This window comes from Myotis brandtii, unplaced genomic scaffold (genome assembly GCF_000412655.1).
Source record: "Myotis brandtii unplaced genomic scaffold, ASM41265v1 scaffold847, whole genome shotgun sequence".
NCBI lineage: Eukaryota > Metazoa > Chordata > Mammalia > Chiroptera > Vespertilionidae > Myotis > Myotis brandtii.
Window position 1 is genome coordinate 1,806,838 of NW_005371441.1, and position 22,406 is coordinate 1,829,243.

Genomic DNA, 22,406 nt, shown 5'->3' on the forward strand with positions numbered 1-22,406 from the left:
CAGAGCTCCGAGAAAAGCTCTTGGTATGGAGGTATCCAGTTCGTTGGAAGGGGAACCCTCTTACACTGGGAAGCAAGCCTTCCATATTTGTGCAGAATGAAAAAGGAAACCCAGGAAGCACTCCTTGGGAGTTCGTTCCGTGATCCGATCATTTGTTCTTCCTAGAGACTTCGCTCTTAGGCTCGAGAGGTGACCAAGACTTGGAGGGAGTGGGATCTGAGTTGGCTTTTGTCCTAGGCCAACCCTCCCTCAGGGACAACACTGTGGATTTGAGGTGTTTCTGATGAAGCTTGGCTTCCTAGGGATCCTGTGGGAGACAAGAGTTGGGTGTGGAAGGGGCGGTTCCTGTCTCTGCCACTCTCTCCCTTAGCTATACAGGACTGGCTCCAATGGGCCTTCTCTGGGCCGGCTGTAACTGCTTAGGATACTAGACAAGAGGAGAATGGTCTTGAACCAAGGGAAAAGCCTATTGAGAAGAGGTGACTTGTCGTAGATTGTATTGTCTTGGTACTTGCAGATGTCCTCACTCAAAACCCTCCCTCCAGGTTAAATAACATTTATTATACTGACGCTTTGTATGAGGTTCATGGAAACCAAAGTTCTTGAATGCTGAGGGAAGTATGTGTTCAATGCTAGTGTGTAGGACTTGGCAGGGATTGTCTTTAATGAAGGCTTGTTATGTGGGTGGATTTAATAAAGAACTTACACTGTGGTACTTGGCACAATTCAATGTACGTTTTCTTTTACGTGGCATTTGAGCACTTTATTTGAATGTCTCTATTTGTTTTTTCCTCTAGGGCTTTTATCATAATGGGCAAATGAGATCTTTCTTAAAACCATTTAAGATCTATGATAATTTAGAAGCAAACGTGCTAAATAGGTTTCTGCTTATGTAGAAACTATTCCTCAAATAGCCCACCTGATTACTGCATATAATCCCCAAATCTCACTGACGCTTCATTTCCATGTCTCTTTTGTTGTTGTTATGCCTCCTTCCTCCCTATCTTATCTCACCCTCATCTCTTGCCACCCAACAGTGACAAAAACTTAGAAGGTGGGAACACAGTGGTTTGAGTGTCATTCTCTTCTGCTGTTTGCAATCTCCTGTGGGAGGGTGGGAGGGCAGGGACCTGGGCTTCCACCTCTTGCCATGCCTAATGGGTTTGCGCATTTTAAATGTTCTATTAATACCTTCTGATTGATTGCTAATGAGCAATGAAAATAGTTCCAGGTGAGCAGCATTCAGCAAAACCAAGTGAGCCAGAGGTTTGCAGAGTTGCCATGCAAAAGTAGAGGTTGGCTGCTCACAAGAATTCATGTGTATTTAATCACCGATGGCAGTTTAGGTTATTCAGTTACATAACAATTTTTACAGCTGAATATTAATTCATAAATCTTAATTTATGACCAGACTTTGAGTCAAAACTAAGGAACCTTATTTGAAATACCTACATTGGTCAGACTCTCTTGCAAACTTGGTAGGCAGCAAGGGTTACCAGTGCTTTGAGACTTAGCATCACCTCATGGATTCCAACAGCTGTAAATATACTGCAGACCTAGCACTTCTAAATTTTCTACAGATGTGCCTTAATAACAGCAAACACACAAAAAGTTACATTAACAGCTGTGTGCCCAAAGAAGGTAGGAAACATTTTTGTGAACTGGCAGTCTCTACAATGCATTATATATACAGTTTACCCTTGAACAATGTGGTTTGAGCTGCATTGATCCACGTATACATGGATTTTTTTTTCAATAAATATACAGTCAATCCTCCAGACCCTTGGGTTTCACATCTGTGGATGCAACCAACCTCATATTGAAAACAACATTTTTGATCCTCGATTGGGAATCTGTAGGTATGACATCCTGCCTAAAAGCAAAGGCAAAATTAGGACATTTGAATTAAGTTCAGACTGCTCCCTAATATAGTAATTGTGTGGGAGCAAGTTCATGTTTTCAAAACAGAAGTTAAAGCTGAACTGACTGTGCTTATTCTTTCCAAGTGTTATGACTGTTACAAATAGGTCTCACCACACCCCTGTCCCCTTTGCTCAGACGAGACGATTAAAGAATACTAGGCTGGTTGTTAGGAAACATGGTTTCCCATTTACATGAAGTAAGACTAATAAAGACGATGACAAATATCCTAATGCATTTTTCTTGCCATCTTACAAGAAAAAAAAATGCTTTAAAAGAATTTCAATCTTTCTTGGCAGTTTAGAGTTTATTCACATTTTTTAAAACTTTAACGAATAGATTTTTACCCTAATCTTAAACCAACAAACATGATTACTTATAAATGCAAATAGTTAGAAATATTTCATTACTGACAAGATTTGCACAATTTGATCAAATATTCTTGCATAAACTATAGCATTTGATGTCTATGAAACTTTTTTAATGTTTTTTTAATCAATTTTAGAGAGAGAAAAAGAATAGGATACAGAAAAAGAAACACCTCAATGAGAGATCATTGCCTTCTGCACGCCCCCTACTGGGGATCAAGTCTGAAACCAGGGCATGTGTCCTGACCAGGAATCGAACCAGGGACCTTTTGGCTCATGCATGGGTCAATGCTCAACCACTGAGTCTATGAAACTCTCAATTTTCCAAGGAGATTTAAGAGGTAACTATTAGTGTTTCTGATGTTAAAGTTAGAAAAATATTTTGCACCTACACTTACAGATTCAGTTAGACAGTATATTAAAGGAAAGGATCAATTTACAACATAAATGGGGGTGGGAGGAAATAGAAACTACTTTTCACAGTCATAACTGAGTATGTTCATTTTCTTTTTTGAATGACCAAGCACTTGTACAAATGCCTGCAACTAAAAAGTCCCTTCCCATTCGATCAGCCTTTTCTTTTAAGACAACATTTTGATTTTTTAATGACAAGGCATTTCAAAAACTTCAGTTAACTCTAGTGATTGAATAGCTAGTATTACTAGTCTGCTAAAGAACTGTTAATATATTTCAGAGACTGCCTGTGGGCAAAATTCTATTGAAGATTTGCTAGAACAGGTCCTGTTCAGTTGAACCAGAATCATGCTGCCTTTGGGTGTGTGCCATCTTGAATATTCAATTAGACTGAGTGGGTAGAAAATTATAGAATTCAGGAAATTATGTTCTAAATCAACCAACCTTCAGTTGGGAGAAGTTTCCCATGCCCAGAAATTTCTTCCAAAAAAACAGATGTTGCTTGCACCTTTGTGATAAAGGAAACAATAGACATTTAAAAACAGCATAAATTACCTCCTGCTCCCCCTACCCCAAGGAATATAACAAAATGATGAAAAGCTAAAATCTGCAAGAACTAAATCCAAATCCTGGTTCTTCCCTTTCTCTATAGGATCTTGGACAAGTTACTGAACTTCTCTAAGTTCTGTTGTGTGTGTTTTTTCACCTGTAAAAGGAAATAATAAGATTGTTGTGAAAATTAAATAAGTTTACCCACGCAAAATGCTTAGCATAGTGCTGGGCATACAATAGGCACTCAAATAAGTGCCATCATCATTATTATTATTATTATTAGTGTTATTTGGACAAAGCCAGTAATTTTTAGTAGGTTTTAAAGTATCATAGTATTGTTGTGCTTTCTAATCTATGTTAAAGTATTAATCCTAGAAATTATTTTACCTTTGCAATTTAGAAAGAATATATCCTGCGGTTTTTAGTTTACCTGACATACCTACGTGTAGTTGGGATGCATTCTAATATCATAACGGGCTGCAATGTGGGGTGAAATCATTTTCAGAATTTTGGTTTGAGCTGAGTCCAAGTGAGACTGGCTTAGGGACAGGGCACTGGCCTGGGCTCCTGTGACATGCTGGCAGGCAGCTGTGTGCCCGGGGACGAGCGGCCAGGCTGACCTCAGCTTCGTCCTCTGTAAATGAGTCTAATTCACAAGCTGAACCCTAAGAATGACAGGAGACTGCATCCCCGCCAGCCTCAGTGCTCAAGAATGGGACCAGGAAATAAGTAAGTCCTTTGAGCAGCCAAAATAGATATTTCAAACGCCGAACAGTAAATCCTTGTCTTTGCCCAGGAGAGGCCCGAGCTCCCCCTAAGAGCCTATTTACCACACATGCTTAAAATCAGCTTCATTATTTGGCTTCCTAGCCCCCAGCAAAGGTGGGGTGGGAGGGGATGGATGTGACCAGCACAAAGGAACAGAGCAAAGAACCCTTTAGTAGATGAATTCGTGCCAGGCCACTTAGAATGGGTGCAGACTCACCTCAGTCCCCCTGGTGAATTTTACTCATAATTATGGCCCAGCCATGACCAAAGTGCTTACTGATGAGTCTGAATAGCAAGGACATTTTATTACGTTTGGTACAGCACCTAAACTATATTGTCTGCTGCCTGGCCTTCCTAAACAAAGCAATTATCTATAATAATTAAAGCGTAATATGCCAATTAGACCAGACGTCCTTCCGGACAACTTTCCGGACGAAGCTGGGGCTGCGAGGGCCGAGCCCCTTGCACGAATTTCGTGCATCAGGCCTCTAGTTCAATTATAATAATGGACTTTTTAAATGGTTTTCACTAACATAAAATATACATAATGTCTGTAATTCACCATTTTGACCATATTTAGGGGTACAATTCATTGGCATTGGACACATTCACAATGTTGCGCACTGTCCATTTCTAGAACTTTCTTATCATCCCAGGCAGAAACTCTGTACCCACTAAACAATAACTCCCTATTCTCCTCTTTCCTGGGCCCTGGCAACCTCCAACCTACTTTCTGTCTCTGCAGTGGCTGGAATCATACAATATTCGTCCTTCTGTGTCTGGCTTATTTCACTGACCAAAATGTTCTCTAGGTTCACCCATGTGGTAGATCATGTCAGCATTTCATTAACTATCATTAGCTTTTAATACTTAGAGAAAAATCCTGTACAGTAGCTGGCCCCTTAACAAAAATGAGATGACACTTTATGAAAAATGAGAACGATTTTTACCCTGTAAGGGAAAGAATTACGAAAGTAATAAAGGCATGATGAGAAATAGCAAGCATCTCTCCAACCCAAAGCCAGGTGGAATGCTTGTTCTAAAGGTGAGGATTCTTTGCTTTATTAAATTAATACAAAATAATTCATGACAATTCTTGGGCTTGAAACATAGGCAGCCCTTTCCCCCCAAAATAGGCCACATGCAGCCCAAGTCTGTGATTTCAAATGGCAAAATCACACTGAAGCAAAATTACTCTTTCATTTTCTCCATGTGCTGTCTAAAGGGTGTGTGTGTGTGTGTGGAGAGGCAGCATGAGCCGTTCCTTTAAAACTACACTTTAAAATATTTTCCTCTGAAACAAGCCTGTTTTCCTCTTTGGAGCAACAAGAAATGTTGCAAGTGTTCCTCCAGCTCTATAATGAGGCTTGAATTCTGCTGTTAACCTTTCAGAGCGCTAACTGGGAGATGAGTCGGAGGGCAGGCGCTGGCCGCCAGCAGCAGCCCACAGTAAACAGGGAACCACTGCAAAGACTGCGGCCTTTGTCCTCCGTGCAGCAGCGGATAAATCACTGCCTGGGTCTGTTTATAGCCTCCTGCATGGTGTTCCAAATGCAAATGCACAGGGAGAAAGGGGCGAGAGTTAATCTCCTTTTGATTAGGGAAGCCTTTCTTTTCTGGGGCCAAGGGGGAGTGGGGTGGGCGGGCAGAGCCTTAAGCAGGGAATGCTTGGTTTGGGGCATCTTGGAGAGGTTGTGTGGTTAAAAATGCTGTTCGGAGACAAAGGGGAGGGGAGGGTGCCAAAGAGGAATGCAGGGTTGGGTTACAGTTCTATAGGACTTTGGCCACTTAGAGAGCTGGAGAGACCTGCCCAGGGAGGGGGGAGAATTAACCCTCGCCTTCCCAGGCTCCCTGGGCCCTGTTAGCAGACTGACCCAGTGTCCAGGAGACTCCCATTCTGCTGACATGCGGTGCCCAGAGAGCTGCAGCGTGAGCCCTGCCAGCGGCTCCCCTCAGTCTGTGGCGGACATGGGACCACATAGATTCCCAGAGCACTGTGGGTGACCACCCTCGCTTCCTTGATCATGGATTACGAATGGAAATGCACCCAGGAGCACCTGACCTGGCCCAGACGGGGTGGGAGGATCAGAGACCGTTTCCTGGGAAGAATCTTGGAGCAGGAGTTGGCAGCAGGAGGGATGATCTTGGCAGTCAGAGGAGAATAAAGACAAAGAAACAGGAGAGAACAGGAGTCCTGAAAGCACAAGCAATGAGTGTCTGGGTGCTGGGGGAGGAAGGGTGGGGAGAGACCGGGAGGGAGCAAGCGAGTGGTAAAAAGAGGGGCCCAGTGCAGCTGCGGGGGCGCAGTGGTTGAGTGTAGACCTATGAACCAAGAGGTCATGGTTCGATTCCGGGCAGGGCACATGCCCGGGTTGCAGGGGCGTGCAGGAAACAGCTGATCAATGATTCTCTCTCAATTGATGTTTCTATCTCTGTCTCCCTCTCCCTCTCTGCAATAAAAAAAAAAATTTTTTTTTTAAAGAGGAACTCAGAAAGGTAGGCAGGGGTGCAAGGCTTGAAGGGCCTCCCTTGAGCTGAAGGCTGTGAGGAGTCGCGGCAGGAATTTATTCAAATCAGAGTGTTAGAAAGCTCTCACCAGATTCTCCTGAAAAGTTGGAGCGGGCGGGACCCACAATAGGGGGATTCCTTAGGGTGTCCTTGCAGTAGTCCTGGTGGGAAATGAGAGGAGGGGTCCGTTTCGAAAGAGAGCGAGGGGGGACTGGCAGGATTTACTCTCCATGGGGCATAGCAGGTGAGAGGCCAGCGTCTGGGAGTGTCATGGGGATCGGTATGCATGTCTCCCTGACAGTCTTTGGACCCTGTCCCAACAATGATGGCTATTAACAAAATGCTCAGTCGGTTAGCCTTCCTACGGCAGAAAAAGGTGGCGGAGAACCCCGCGTGATGACTTGTCAGTGAGCAGATAGAGTTCATTTGCTTTTGAAAAAACAGAGGTTCCAATCTGGCTGTTTCCCTGCTCTACTGAGGAGGCACCTGGGACACAGATGGCCACGCCACAGGCCCCACTACCAGCTGGGCACACTGCGCACGGCTCCTTGCACGCACCTTGTCATTTAACCCCGTGAAGGAAGATGAGACCTGGGTAGCTGTACTTTCCCTACTTAGCAGCAGACACAGGGGGGTCTCAGCACCTTCAATAACCCGCCCCAGGTCCGCTCTCAGGCCCAGGTGCCTGCCTTGCAGCCTGTCCGTTCCCACCACCCTGTCAGGAGCAGCACAGGAGCGGAGCCTCCAGGAGGAATCCGCTGTCCTGTCCCCAGGTAAGTCCTGGGAGAGAAGTTTCCTGCAGGTGGAACCTGCATCTCTTTCAAGAACAAGCATGGAGTGTACTTCTGTTCAGGTTGTAAAATTGCTGCTGTAGAAATTCAGCCTATATAATCTGTTGAAAAATCATTTATGGAAACTGTAAACCATCCTATGATCTATCTACCTCTACCTCTCTACACCTCTGCCTCCTCTCTCCTCTAAGTAACAAGATGACCATAAACATTGTGCTTTGGATTTCAGAGAGGAGAGTTTTCTTCAAATCACACATTTCACTCTCTGGCCACAAATTGGGACCAGGCCTCCAGTAGGACAGAAGGAAATCTTCGCATTGGCCCCACCCAAGAGGCCAGCACTCTTTGAGGTCGAGTTTCTGGGGAGCATCCCATCATACTGGCCACTTCAGTCTACCCTCTGGACAGTGCCTCTCCTTGCTGCCCCTGGCTCACCGAGCCCTCGGCTGGTTCCATGTCAATAAATAACTTCTGGTTAAGATCTTATTGTGATGAGATCAACAAGAGCATAACCAGAGGAGCAACAAGATATGCCCTCGGGGCTACTCATTGTTTTGAGTACAATGAGCGGAACAGCTTAGCCTATGCATTTCCATATTTAGCTCTGGATTACCTAATGCCGCCACAGTATAATCACTTTCATCCGTGCTGAGGTCCTCTTTGTGTAGAGGCTTTATATTAATGTATACAGCCTCATGGCATTGCAATTTTCAAGTAGAATAGCTTGACCTTGAGGGTCATTATCAAAGTGACTCAGTAGATGGGAAGTCAGCTAATGTCTTCCAGCTTCTTCCTCTCTCCCATTCATATTGTCCAGGTTAAAACTTTACTCTGCTTCAGGGTTAGAGTTCCAAGCAAGTTAGCACGAACAGCACTCGGCTCTTGTCTCTAAGGCCTTGTTGCATAGCTGTCCTGTGTTGAACACCTACTGTATACAGTTGAATTGCTATGAGAATTAACTGTATTATAGTCTCAGGAAAAAGAGACTAGAAAGCGTTCCAACTCATTACATAGCCATAAAGTTCATTGCTGCCCAGGGCGTGATTAGGTTAAGGATGCGGTCACTGGGATGTGTACGCGGGCACCGGTGTCTGCGTCTGTCGTAATGGGCCATTATTTGGTATCCTTATTTCAAAACTGCTGGTGCCCTGGAAGGAAGAGGCCTCGGGTGAAGTGTGGGTGGCGATGGGGTCTGTGAACAGGAAGTATTTTTTCTGCAGAAACCAGTGGCCACATTTTGATGTTGAGTGAAGGGTTTTAGGTCGAGTGAACCAAAGTGGAGACGTCAGAGCCTGCTGACAACACCCAGCCTGGCTGTGCCCAGGGGGCGTGCCAGGCGCTATCCAACAAGCTGCTCCTTGTGAGGCTCCACGTGAGGCGGGAAAAGAAGCTGCTTGTCCACCATTGAGAGGGAGCTTTCCTCAGCAGGGCCTTCATCCTTTCCATCCCAGCAGCTCGGCCCTGGCCTCTGACAAAACCCGCGCGTGCAGAGCTGCCGTCTCTCCTCATTTCTGACTGATCTCCACTTTATAGCGACTCCTCATCCTGTGGCTCCCACCTGTCCTGCTTTCCAGGCGCTGCGTCTTGTACATTTTTGTAGGTACTTACTAGCATTCCGGTGCCAGGAGAGCAGGAAGAATCCATCGGCAGTGGTTCCCAGCGCCTGGTTTGGTAAAGGGGGGCCCTATGGGGGAGCTACATGGAGAGAGTCATGCAAACAAAGAGCCGATGCTGACCCTCCTGGGTGACAACTGAGGGAGCAGAGAGCCACGCACTGGAGGGGAGGCAGGAAGGAAACCTGGGACGGGAAGGCCTGAGGCAGCGCGGGGAGTGAAAGGGCAGGTGGTTGACCGCTGGCTGGCGGGCTGGCCGATGGTTGATGAAAACAGGAAGGAGCGGGTTCAGCACGTGGACGGACAGACACTAATTCACACGGTCAGTGGAGATCCTGGCCCACGGGAGGTGCTGGTCAGTGAGAGCTGTCATCTTTGGTGGGCGCCTACCCTACACCTGCTAAAAACCACACGTAATCCCAGACGAGGTCAACAGCAAACGGCTCCTACTGTTTTAAGGACTAAACCTTGGGAGCAGTAGAGCAGGGTTTCAGAGCCCAGGCCATAGGCAGTTGGACCTGGTATGAATATAACCAAGTCCCTCATTCTCTGGATGACCGTGGGGGGGGGGGCATGGAACCTTCCTAGCTTCCAGTAAATGGGATCAGTAATGGGACCCACCTCCTAAAGTTGCTGTGAAGATTAAATGAGATAATGCATATAAAGCAGGGAGCTCAGTACGTACCAATAAATAATAATAATAATAATAGTGATGGTAGGAATAAGTAGCAGAGAAGAGAAATTAAAGAGTTGCTGTGAAGATTAAGTGAGATAATGCATATAAAGCAGCGAGCTCAGTACCTACCAATAAATAATAATAATAATAATAATAATGGTGATGGTAGGAATAAGTAGCAGAGAAGAGAAATTAAACTTCAGATGATCTAATAATATACATTTATTTTACTGATCTTTTATTTTCTTTCCCATATACAAAACCCTTTGGACTTTATTTAATTTTTCTTAATTACCATGTTTCGAATTACACCAGCAGCAGCGTGATTATAATTGAGATGAGTCAGTTTCTCATTTTCAGGTACTTAAAGCTTTGCCAGGACATCATGCCCCTCCACCCTGAGTCAGGCTTCCCCTTTTCTCCTCCAGGGTTAGAGCCCTCATGGTATCTGGCTGCTTCCTTCCCTGCCCTGGGACCTGGAGAGTAAGAGTGAAAAAGTCATGCTAAGTACAGTTACCCCGTGAAGGAGGAAAACATAAAAAGAGAGTTGGTGAGACGAGGGACATCAGGAAGGGTCATTCTCAAAGAGGTGGTTGATAAACTTCCTCCGCTCTCTGTCTCCTAGGGCCCACCGGGAGCCTGCTGTAGGCTTTATTCTGGAATGTTCCGGCAAACCCTCTGGTTGCCCATTTTGAAGGTTTAAACATATTTTACATTTTTGTGTATTTAGTAAGCACAGAGATTATCCCAAATAAACTTACTTTATTTTTTCCCCTGGTGCTAGAAATGATGACAGGATTAAGATGCAAGAAAAAAGCACTGGTAGGTTTCAAATAAGTAGGGAAAGGTATTTCCAGAGGCACCGGGACCTCTGTGTGGGTGTGTGTCCACCTATCCTTTGCATATGAAAACATTGTCCATGTAATTTGAAAGCTGTAAGCACGAGTTTTAAAACACTTAACAAAGCAATCGAAAAATTTTCTGCTATGTCATTACAGAAAGGACACTTAAGAAATTTTCTCGTTGTTATAACTAAGGGCAACAGAAGAGATCAATTTTAGTGTAGTCTTTGTACAAAACTTCTTTGTAATTATTGTAACGCTTTTGTAGATTTCTTTAAATTTACATGCATCATATGAGCATAACCAATGGACATAAGACACTGGCGGGTAGGGGAAGCCGGGGTATTGTCAAGGGCGGGGGAAAAAAGGACACATATGGAATACCCTTTGTAATGCTTTAAGCAATAAAAATAAAAAAAAATTAAAAAATAAAATAAAGACAATTGGTTTCTGTAATGGTGGTCAGAAGTGTAGGAAAAAGTGGGCCTCCAGTTGTGTTAGGAACTTTAACAAAGTAATGCTAATCCCGTTCCTTAATATTTTGCGTGTGCCGTTAGGGTATGTAGACTGCCAGTTCACAGACAGTTTCTGCCTAAAGTCTTTGAGGGAAATCAGACATTCCCAAATAACTTCAAGCAAAGATGATTATTGCTCTTTCTACTGACATTGCTGTTTTTACAGAATTCCAGTTCCCCCTCCCATCCCCAAGTGTCTCTTTCTGGAAGAACTGCCCGATCCTCCCCTTCTAGGCCTAGCTGTCCAGTCCCTCCCTGAGAGGAACCCGGCCCCCTTCTTCCAGGGGGAGATGCGAAACAATGAGGTGACTGAACAGGCATACGTATCATTTGTCACAGCCTAAGGAGAAGGCCATTCCGGACATTTTTTCCCGATGTTTTCTGTATTGAAAGGATGGTAGACGGTAAATGAGGCCGGAACCTCCCATTTTTTATTCTCTTACTACAACATGTCAGAGCCGTAGGCACTGACTTCCACGTATCGCCCACTAAGATCAGCCTCTCTGCCACCATTAGGAAAGCTGAATGAGAACTGATGTAGCAGCAACAGAGGCTGCTTTTAACTTTATTTGGATCTCTCTCTCTCTCTCCCTCTCTCTACCTCTCTCCCTCTCTCCCTCTCTTCCTCCCCTTCCCCATTCTCTCTCTCAAATGTGTGCTTGTCTTTCTTTCTCTCTCTTACTTGATCTTTCCTCTTCTCTCATTTTCCTCCTCTTCCCTCTCCACCCCTCCCTCCACTCTCTTTTGCTTCCTCTGCCTCTTCCCCTCTTCTCCCCACCCCAGTTATTCTCCTCTTCCTCCTCCTGTCTCCCTACCCTCAACAATGCTGGCAGAGAGATTTTGTCCTGTTGATGACATATTGTATTTTCAGTCCAGTGCTCTGTGGTGTGGGGGCTACGTTATATTAACTCGGGGAAAACATTGTTCCCACACTCAGAGCTTTTGTTTCCAGCCGAGGGCGTGGCCAGAGACCCCCAGCTTTCACCCACCTTCCTCCCCTATGGATGTGGAGAAAGAAAGAAGAGAGATTAACTTGGAGATTAAGCTTCTGATACCTTATCTGCAGGCTGCAGCAGGAAACTTTACTATAAGCCCTGTTTAGTGACCTATTTGGAAGAAAGATAAAGGTTTCTTTCATTTGAAAATATATTCTTCTATACTCTCCCACACTGTAAATAATTCTAACACATTGTTACACTGTGACTTCTTTTACATATCTTTCTCCCTTCCTCTATGTGAGCACCTGGAGGAACAGGGATCATGTCTTAATCATTTCTGACTGCCCCTTTCACACAGAACTCACACATAGGATGTGCCTGCCAAAATCTTTATTAAGTACGTTATATACAATGCAGTCATTATAAGGAATGAGAAAGAACAATTACTATATTTACACTTAAGCATTATGTGTATTCATATACATTGAATGGGAAAAAAAAACAAAGCTGTGAGTCACGCCTAAAATCTCACTTTTGAAAGATAGAAGTATAGCCAAAACCGGTTTGGCTCAGTGGCTAGAGCGTCAGCCTGTGGTTTAAGCATTATATGTATTCATATACATTGAATGGGGGAAAAAACAAAGCTGTGAGTCAAGCCTAAAATCTCACTTTTGAAAGATAAAAGTATGGCCTTGACCAGTTTGGCTCAGTGGCTAGAGCGTCAGCCTGTGGACTGAAGAGTCCCAGGTTCGATTCCGGTCAAGGGCATGTACCTTGGTTGCGGGCACATCCCCAGTTAGGGTGTGTGCAGGAGGCAGCTGATCGATGTTTCTCATGGATGTTTCTAACTCTCTATCACTCTCCCTTCCTCTCTGTAAAAAAAATCAATAAAAGATATATATTTTTTAAAGATATAAGTATGCCCTAGAATATAACCCAGAATCATGCATTAACCAGTCATCTCTGGAGAAGGACATCTGAGGCAGTCAAATACTCTGACTTGTTAGGATTAGGTTTTCTCCTGCATAAAGTGAAACTGACCAATGTCATGTGACCAGTCTCTGCCCCATGCGAATAGACGTGCTCCCTGCTCAGACTTCCCAGGAGAGGGGCTTGTCTCTCTGTCTCGACTGCTCTTGTCCCTTCACCTCAGCTCTGACGGTCACCTTCTGTCTTCTTCACTGTCATCATTGCTAGTTATTTCCTTCTTGTCATGCCAGGCTTCCTCCCTCCACCTTCTCCTCCCTACACCAACCAGCCTGTCCATTCATGGATGGATGGATGGATTCATGGATGGATGGATGGATGGATGGATGGATGGATTCATGGATTCATGGATTCATGGATTGATTCATGGATGGGTCAATTCATGGATGGATGGATGGATGGATGGATGGATTGATTCATGGATGGATTCATGGATGGATTCATGGGTGGATGGATGAATGGATGGTTGGATGGATGGATTCATGGATGGATGGATGCATGCATGGATAAATATATTCATGGATGGGTGGATGGATGGATGGATGGATGGATTCATGGATGGATGGATGGATGCATGCATGGATAAATATATTCATGGATGGATTCATGGATGGGAGGATGGATGGATGGATGCATACATGCATGGATAAATATATTCATGAATGGTTAGGTGGACAGATGGATGCTTCAATTGACCGATCCTCCTTGGTCCTACATCTCTCCCAGTTACTGCCCCACCACTCTCTTCCCTTTAGAGCCCAACATCTCAAAATTTAGACTCCTCTATTACCCCACTTCCCAATCAGTCTGTACCTCTCTCTAGTCACTGGACTGGAATTCCATTTCCCCTTCAGTTTCCCTGAGACTTTCTGGAAGAGTTTGGAAGTGTGTGCCTGGCTCTGTGCTCCAGGATCCTTGGAACCCTGTAGGGCCCCTCTCCACCTCTCCACTTAGGAGTGCAATCCCCACACAGGGTGAGCCACAGATCTCTGTGCTTCCCACGCCCTGCAGCTCTGAGTTTGCTTGGCTAATTCTCTTCGCAAGGGCTTTTTGGTGTTCTCACTGCCCTGGGAGACTCCCTGGAGGTGCTGTGACCTGCTGATCCCCACCCCACCGAGGCTGCAGTTCACTAGCCCTGAGATACTCCAAAGCTGCTTCCTCATGGCCACACACTTGCCATGATCCTACATCCTAGGGTCTGGGAAGGTGTTTTGGTCCCATCATCTCTCAATGCTGCACAAGACGGAGCCCAAAGCTGCACAGCTGGACCCTTCCAGCTGCCCACAGAGCTCTCTGAGCAAACTGCCCAGTTTCCTTCCCAGATCCTATGCCCAACAAACCCTTCCTAGGGAGATGCCCTACCGTGGCCACAGTCTTCTTGTGTCCAAAACCGCTGCACTGCCTTCACCCCAAACCACCATCGCTCCTCTTCAGTTCGCTCAGGAGTGGGAAGAAAAAGTGCAAGCATGGGGATGTGGGCAGGGGCCTGGGACTCTGACCCACTCGTACCTGTCAGGATGGTCCCTGTGCAGAGGACAATGGCTGGAAACTAAGGCCTGCATTTCTCCGCAGAGCTCTGGCCCTAACAAGAACAAGATGGAGCTCGAGCCGTCTACTATCTAGATGAGCGAGCCCAAAAGATAGGCCCTGTCTCCTTTTCACCGCAAATCCCCAGAGGTGTCTAAGTACTGTATCTGGGTGTGAGGAGGACAGGCACAGAGGGTACCAGCTCGCCAGAAAGGCCTGGAACTGCCTTGCCAAGGCCTCTGCAGCCCCAGCTGCGAAGCAGCGCCGTGTTCCTGCTCTGCCTCACCAGCCACCTGGGAAGGAAATCAGAAGGAAGGAGAAAGCTGTGGGTCCTTCCCCCAGAGGGAGCAGCCATGTGGGAGAGGAGACAGGGATTGGTCTCACCGCCTTTTCCTTCACTGCCTGTCGCGGTGGATGAGAAAACCTCTGCTGGGAGCCAGGGAACAGCACCCCTCATCCTTCAAGTGGGAAGTGAGAGGAGAGAGGGGAGCCCTGACGCCCTTCTCCTGAAAGCCCACCCCGTCCCTCAGTCACTTAAACACCGGCCCTGACCCTGGACTGGCTGCCTTTGCCCAGTTGTCCCCACCAGGCCAATGCCCCTCCTCTCCATGGAACTGCCTGAGGACTCGGCCCTAGCGCACCTGCCGCTGCGCTGGCCTAACTGCGCCGCCCCCCCCCCCCCCCCCCCGGAGTTTTATAGATTCTGTCCTACTTTCTTTGCAATGCTGGGGTGGTCTTTGGCCTTCTCACATCCTTCAGCGGTTGCACCACCCACACAGAGCGTGGAAGATTCTCCGTGATCGGTCCTGTCCTCACTCCAGCCTGGTCTCCCATTACAGCCCCGCCTCGGGTCTGTGTGCGCAGGCACGTGCCCTGCCCCCTCTAGCTCTTCTCAGCCCCTTTTAGTGGCCTGTCTGCACCCGCATTCCTTGCCCTGCGCTTTTGTTCACGCTTTTCTATCTTCCTGGATGTAGTCATCTCCTTCCTACTCCTTTCTCTATTTTCAGAGTCCTGGTCATCCATAAAGGCCAGCTCCCCCGCCCCTCCTCCATACGCCTCTCCTGCCCCGGAACACGCTTTTGTACCTACCAGTGGTGTGGCCCGAACACTGCATGGTCCTTATTTGTTTACACTTGTCTTCCAGCTACACAGGGAGCTCCTTGGAGAAGGGATCATGTTTTATTCATTTTTAAATTCTAGCTTGTCAAACAGAGCTTGGCGTGCATTCCTGTGTCCTCAGAAAAAAGGAGGAAGGAGGATTCTTGTACGAATGAATGTAAATGTGCTTTTAAACTGTAAATTGTTGTACAAGTGTCAGTTACTGTGGTATCCATGGCGCCCAGTGTAACAGGGCATTTGGAAGGCAGGTTTCCAAATAAAGACATGACTCGTTTCTGGAAAAGGTGGAGCAGTTGGAGAAACAGAAGGTGCTTCCTCCAAAATAAAGGCAAAAGTCTTGAAGAGGAGTTACAGTAAAAGGCTTGGGATTTGGAAATGCGAACAACAGGAAGGAGATAGAAAAGTATAAACCATAAAATCAGTAGGTAGGCCCTGCTGGTGTGGCTCTGCGGTTGAGCATCAACTCATGAGCCAGGGGGTCATGGTTCGATTCCCAGTCAGGGCACATGCCCAGATTGTGAGTTCGATCCCCAGTAGGGGGCATGCTTGATGTTTCTATCTTTCCCTCTCCCTTCCTCTCTCTCTGAAATAAATTTTTTTTTTAATTTTTTTAATCAGTAGGTAGAATTTTGAAATGTGAGCAGGATTTATGAACGGAACCTTTTTGAATTTGAATTCTTCCCCAGTTTCTACAGCATCTCTGCTGGATGGTTCCCCAGACCAGGGCTTCTCTTCCTATCATGAGGAATGTGTGTGTGTTGTGGGGAGGGGGGGTGGGGGAACAGGTTTACAATCAGCCACACACTGACACTTTTGAAAAATACAATAATAACAAGAATTAGTAGAAAACTAAAATAGAAGAAATCAGACACAATACAAGTACCAACTTATCATTAGACTCGACATATCTCATTCTGTCAAAGTGCTATAAAAGTTTCGACAGGCTTCCTCTCGATTTCTGCACTCACCTTGCTGCACATCAGTAACCAGCAGTTTAACTGGCTCCTGTTCATTCACACCTCGAATAGCACCAAATTAGATTATCACATATTTTCAATAATAGACATTACAAGGAATGGAAGAGTTAATGAGGAGAGGACACTCATGTACAAATATTATAATGGTGGAGATCTTAAAGGCATATACTGATGGGGAAAGAAATACTTTAGGCAAAATTTAAAACTTTGTAACAAAATTATCCAAATGGTGAAAAGTGTGTGTGTGTGTGTGTGTGTGTGTGTCCCCAGAGTAGAGTAAATTCTTGATCCTCTTGGAGAATAATTGTTTTCAATGCAAAAGTTTTAAATTGATCCTTTATTGTTCACAATAAGGTAGCAATGTGTGCCAACATCAAGCCAATAAAATTAATAATCGGCCTGACAGGCTCTAATACATTTTTTTGGTGTCCTTGCTCTGTCATTTGAGCACAGAATGAGCCGTTATTATCACTGAGCTGCAAACGTCTCATTTTGGCCTCAGATGATTACAGCTGCTAATGCAGTGCATGCTACAGTAGTTTTCAGGAACTGGTTTAAGGTTAAAGTATCATATTTAAAGGATTTAACTATGATCAGCAGGGGGAACAAGTTGTGGCCACAGGACTTTGATCTGTTTTCTAGAGCGGCCTGCAAAAATTTGGACTCCTAACGATCTATTTTCTCAACCATTTCAGAAAACAAGCAGCTTTTACAATCTAGTTTCTCTACCACAGACTCCGGAGTTTTGAAATGCTTTCAGTTGGCGATGGGCCATCATTTGTTGGAAGTGGGCCATGGTTCTTTGTCTCTCTCTCCCCAGATGAAATTCTTCAAGCCCCTTAACTCCATCTTTCCCTCGCATGAAGAATGTGGCTTCAGGTTTCAGCAAATAAGCAAGCTTCGCGCTTGAAGTGAGGAAAAGGATTGTTCGTTTTCTCATTAAACCCCAATGCAGCCAGCCAGGTGGGGTTGGCATGTGTCCGTCACCTTTGTCCCTCCCTTCGTCCTGCCTTTCGGTGCTGACCATGCCCATTCATAGTCTCCTGTTTTACTTTTTAAATTTCATACCCATCCATATCCTATGGTTCTACCTTCTTAATTTTGTGTACAATTTGTCCTTTTAAAGTATTGACCAAGCCCATTGAGGGTCATCCTATAAACCAGAAGGTCAAGGTTCAATTCCCGGTCAGGGCACATGCCTGAGTTGCAGGCTCAATCCCCAGTGGGGAACGTGCAGGAGGCAGCCAACTGATGATTCTCTCTCATCATTGATGTTTCTATCTCTCTCTCCCTCTCCCTTCCTCTCTGAAATCAGTAAAAATATGTATATTTTAAATGTTGATCAAAGTATTAAGCAGCTATCAGATATAACCATTCAGTACAAATTTAATGTTAGCCCATCCTTTGGGACCATGTTCCATATATAACTTTATGAAAATATCAGTGAATACATGCTTTTGGAAGGGTTTTCTGTTCTTTGAGGGAATGTAGTTTAGTTTTCACGTGTTCAAAATGCTATTACATCAGCTCTAACTTCCTTCAGCATTTCTTATTTGATACTAATTCTGTATCCTGTGTGGATACGTAAGCCTCTTATAATTGTTCCATTCATGAAAGTAAGGAGACTAGGTTTTGGTATTGTGGGTTTTTAATGACAACTGCACTTAAACCTTGTGAGTCTAATTTCTTATTGAGATATTCACTCTCTTAAGAAGAACAGATGTTACCACGAAGCTTGTTTCTAAAAAAAATATGAACATGGGTTCATGCATGACAGTGACCTTAATGCTAAGAAGCTCGAATGTTTAAAGTTATTTGATGCCATCTGTGAAATGAGCTACTGAGAAAGTTAATGGTGAAACCTGCCTGTTTTTTATCTGCCGAACATAGAGTGCAAGAGAGAATGGCTGGATTATTAAAAGAAAAGAAACGATTATCTGATGGTGCTTAAATTTCGGTTTCCCCTTTTGCTAGCTGCATCTCACTCCTGTTGTGTTTGTGACTGGGATGGGCCATGGTTTGTTGGAAGTGGGCTTTGGAATGAGGTTGTGGAGCTGCCTGATTTTCACAGGGTTCCTTCCTCTAAATGTTGCCGAAGCCCCTATGACGTTTGGTAGACGGCCATGGTACATCGTTCAGCCCAGGGCAGGGGATTGTATTTATTTTCTATTTTACGTTATTTCAGCTGTTTTCACTTTTTTCTTTATGGTCTTCTTGCCTCCCACTGGGTTCCTTTTGCAAGCATTGCCAGGGGGAGAGGGGACGCTCCTTATGAACTCTTTAGCGCAGGGGGCGGAAAGGAGTTTCCCTCTCTCAGCAGTTCACATAGCTTCTCAGCCTCGTACATTTAACCCACTGTGGTCTGAGCCCCAGTTAGCTCTGTTTGCAGCTATTTCTATGTTAAAACAAATAAATTCATTTCAGAGTTTTCCATGGGTCATTAACATAGCCTATTAGATAGCCTGAATCATGTGCTTTAAAAAAAAGTGTGTGTGTGTGTGTGTGTGTGTGTTTATAAATTGATATTTGGAGAAGAATTTAGTTCTATAACAACTGAGTTCTTTCTAATTTAAAGGTTATGTTTAAATCAACTCTGTCACTTTTTTCCAGTTTCATTAAGATATTATTCACACACACACACACAAAAGATATAATTGACATATAACATTGAATTAGTTTAAGGTATACAATATATATATAGTGCTATGGTATGTTAACCTCACATAGTTACAAATTATTTTTCTTGTGATGAGAAATTTTAAGATCTGTATTTCTGGCTTTTCACTGTGTGAATTTTGGAGTATCTTTGAACATATCATGATATCATATCTTTCAAGGAAACAGCAGACGATGTTTTTATGTCAAAACTCTGGTATTATTGGTAACTTGTTATTATATTATCCATCCAGGGAAGCTCTAAAGCATGTGGAGGTGGGAGTAGATAATGAATGTAGATGACACTCTCTTTGCTCAAAATCCCCCTTCTATGAATATGTTAAGTATTATCATCATCAATAAAAGAGAGACTCTGTATTTTCATAGTAGAGTTAATGAGCACATTAGTTTAATAATTACCTAAAACTGATGTAAAAGGTACATCATGCAAACTAAAGATGACTTGCAGAAGGACAGCAATGTTTGACCTCCTTCTCCTTGATTTCCTAGGATTACCTTGACTGCATCAGGGACCAAACCAAACTTCCTCTGGGGACAGAAGAAAGATCAGCGCTTTTTGGAAACATACAGGATATCTACCACTTCAATAGGTAAGTCAGTACACCAAAGATTGTTCTCACACCGGGACATTATGTATGTCTCTCAAATGAATGTGGCCTGAAAAAATATCTCCAGCCGCTGATTTGACTTCATAAAATGTGTGGGCTCTCGTGCCATGAAGTCTTCCCCCTGGAAGTATTCTTGTCTCGCATTTACTCAATATCCTGTCCCGCTCCATCCCCCTGGCTCAGACGAGAGACCTGTTTGCGCTGACACAGCAGCAGCATCTTCCTTCCACACCATGATGTGAACCAAGCATCCAAAAATCCACACCGGCTTCATCTGCAGCGTCCCACCTCCATTGCATTTTCTGAAAATTTCTTCTGGCTGGGGTGTGGGCAGGACACCATAAACACACAATAAATACTTGAAGTCATTTATATATTAATTCATATTCGGTAATAATGAAAGTTAAAAGTGATTGATTTAACTCAAACATGTATTAAGTACCTACTATGTAGCGGGCACTGGGCTTACTGGTAGACCGTGTTTGTAGTAAACAAGGCAGATGGAGCCGAAGGAGCTGGGCAAACATCAGTTATTAAAACGGAGTGTGATACTTTTTGGAAGACCAGGTAGAAGGCAGGTTAACCACAGACGGTTTCCAGAGTATCTGGGTTTGCTTCTCAGCTGAGCCATGGGCATATCCTTTGGTGAGTCTTTAATGGAATAAAATAAGCAATGTCCTCAGTTCAAGTCTTTGCTCAACTCTTCCTATCTCAAAGCACTTACTGGGCGCCCCCACACACACCTTACCTTCTCTGCTCTTTCTCTCCCAGAATTCAGCAATTTCGAACATACGATATGATTGACTTTTAGGATACGTCTCTTGTTTCTCTTTTTCCCCATCCCACTCGCAGAATACTGCCTGAGGGCAGGGATCCATGTGTTGTTGTTTTTTACTGCCCAAGTGCCTAAAACAGGGCCTGGCCCATATGGGCATCCGAACTTTTGTGGAATGACTGACTGAATGAATGAATAGAAACAATAAGAATATCTACCTCATATGGTTACTGTGAAGCTTCAGTGAGCTGATCCACCTAAAGAGCCTAGCTCACTACCAGCACAAAGGAAACACCAACATATTGACCAGGGATGACACCGACTGTGTTATGGTAAATCCCATTGTGAAGTTCTACGGTGTCCTGTCATCGTATGCCTCAACCACAGTGCAAATGATAAATCCCCCTTTTCATGTTGAAATTGGTATATGTGAGCTCTTTGAGGGCAGGATCCACATCTCCTTGGCCATCGATGAGTCCCTAACCCCTAGCGCAGCCTGGCCTCTGGGAGACGTGCCAACTGAATTGCATCAACTCATCCTTCAAATTTGAAAACCTAGGATGTCAACAATACAATACCGGTGTTGCCACATCCCTGTCGTATGATTCAGTAAACTTCGAAACCCAGTTTGCATGTTCCAAGACAGTGGTTCTCAACCTGGACTACTCACTAGATGGAATCACCTGGAAGCCTGTTTTATTTTTTATTTTTTTCTTAAATATGGTAGCTCCTACACCCAGAAATTCTGGTTAATTCGACTGGTGTGGGGCCAGGGCATCAGGAATTTTTAAAAGGTCCTCAGATGTTTGCAATGTGCACCATGGTTGAGAAACACTGTCTAGATCAAATAAACACAGTAATAAGAAAATAGTGAAAGGACAATAAAAAGCTGAACTAGGGAATGTAGAGTCCACATGTTCATGGAATGTGTTGGTGTGAGAGCAACCCCCACCCCCCCATGTTGCAGTCTCCCATGGTAAAACCCTTTGAGCCTTCCAGAACCCACCCCTGGCACTGGAACCTGGGAGGAGGGAGGAGGCCTAGGTGCTGGGAGGCCGCTGGCGTAGCCTCCCTGTGGTTTGGCTGTAAGCTGATGGCAGTGACTTTGTCTAGTGCTTACTTCAGAGGCCACAGAGCTTCATGTGTGTGATCCCCTTACATGCCTCCCCTGGGCCTCTCTGACTCCACACTCATTGTGGCGTGATCCGGGAAGGGTTTTCCACTCCCTGCAGTTCAAATCTTCATGCGTCTCCTAATGTAAAGAAAGATCGGGATGGAGTGGCTGCCTGCGTTGGCAACATGGGGCCTTGGCCATGGAGCCCCGGCTGCAGCAGCTGGAAGACTGAGAAGACCTTTCTGGTCCTGAATTGGTTCCCTGTTCTCTTCCCTTTGGCCTTCTCTCAGCGAGGAAGTCAGACGTGTCCGAAATAACCCGAGTCAGAGTGAATGAGTGCCCGGATGATATGCGAGGCATCTGTGCAGGGCCACAATTATGTGAGCGTGTTCGTGCCTGTCCCTTCTGCAGATCACATTTACACAGCTTCCTGCACATGCACTACCTCATTTCATCCTCTTAGCTCTCTGAGGAAGACCAGATGCACATCTTAGAGACTGGGTACCCACCTGTAGACGAGGCATCAGTGGTACTGAGTAGAAAGTCCTTTGCTCCAGGATGTAGAGCTGGAAACCCAGCCGAGCCTATTTTGAATTGTCAAATCTCTATTGGTGGTATTTTTGTTGTTATTATTATTAGTGACTCAATGCACAAAATTCGTGCAAGGGCCTTGGCCCCCGCCCACTACCGCCGCGGCTCCCAACCGCAGCCACAGCAG

The 22,406-nt window shown here is 44.9% G+C and overlaps 1 protein-coding gene across 6 annotated transcripts in view; it reads left to right on the top strand.

Annotated features, from left to right (window-relative positions):
• Window positions 1–22,406, top strand: part of PLEKHG1 (pleckstrin homology domain containing, family G (with RhoGef domain) member 1) — a 189,980-nt gene that overhangs the window by 118,963 nt on the left and 48,611 nt on the right. For all 6 annotated transcript variants that reach the window (XM_005884706.2, XM_014532127.1, XM_014532126.1 and 3 more), the window contains one exon: window positions 19,681–19,781. In XM_005884706.2, coding sequence (XP_005884768.1) covers window positions 19,681–19,781 — 101 coding nt within the window. The remainder of the gene's footprint in view (window positions 1–19,680; window positions 19,782–22,406) is intronic.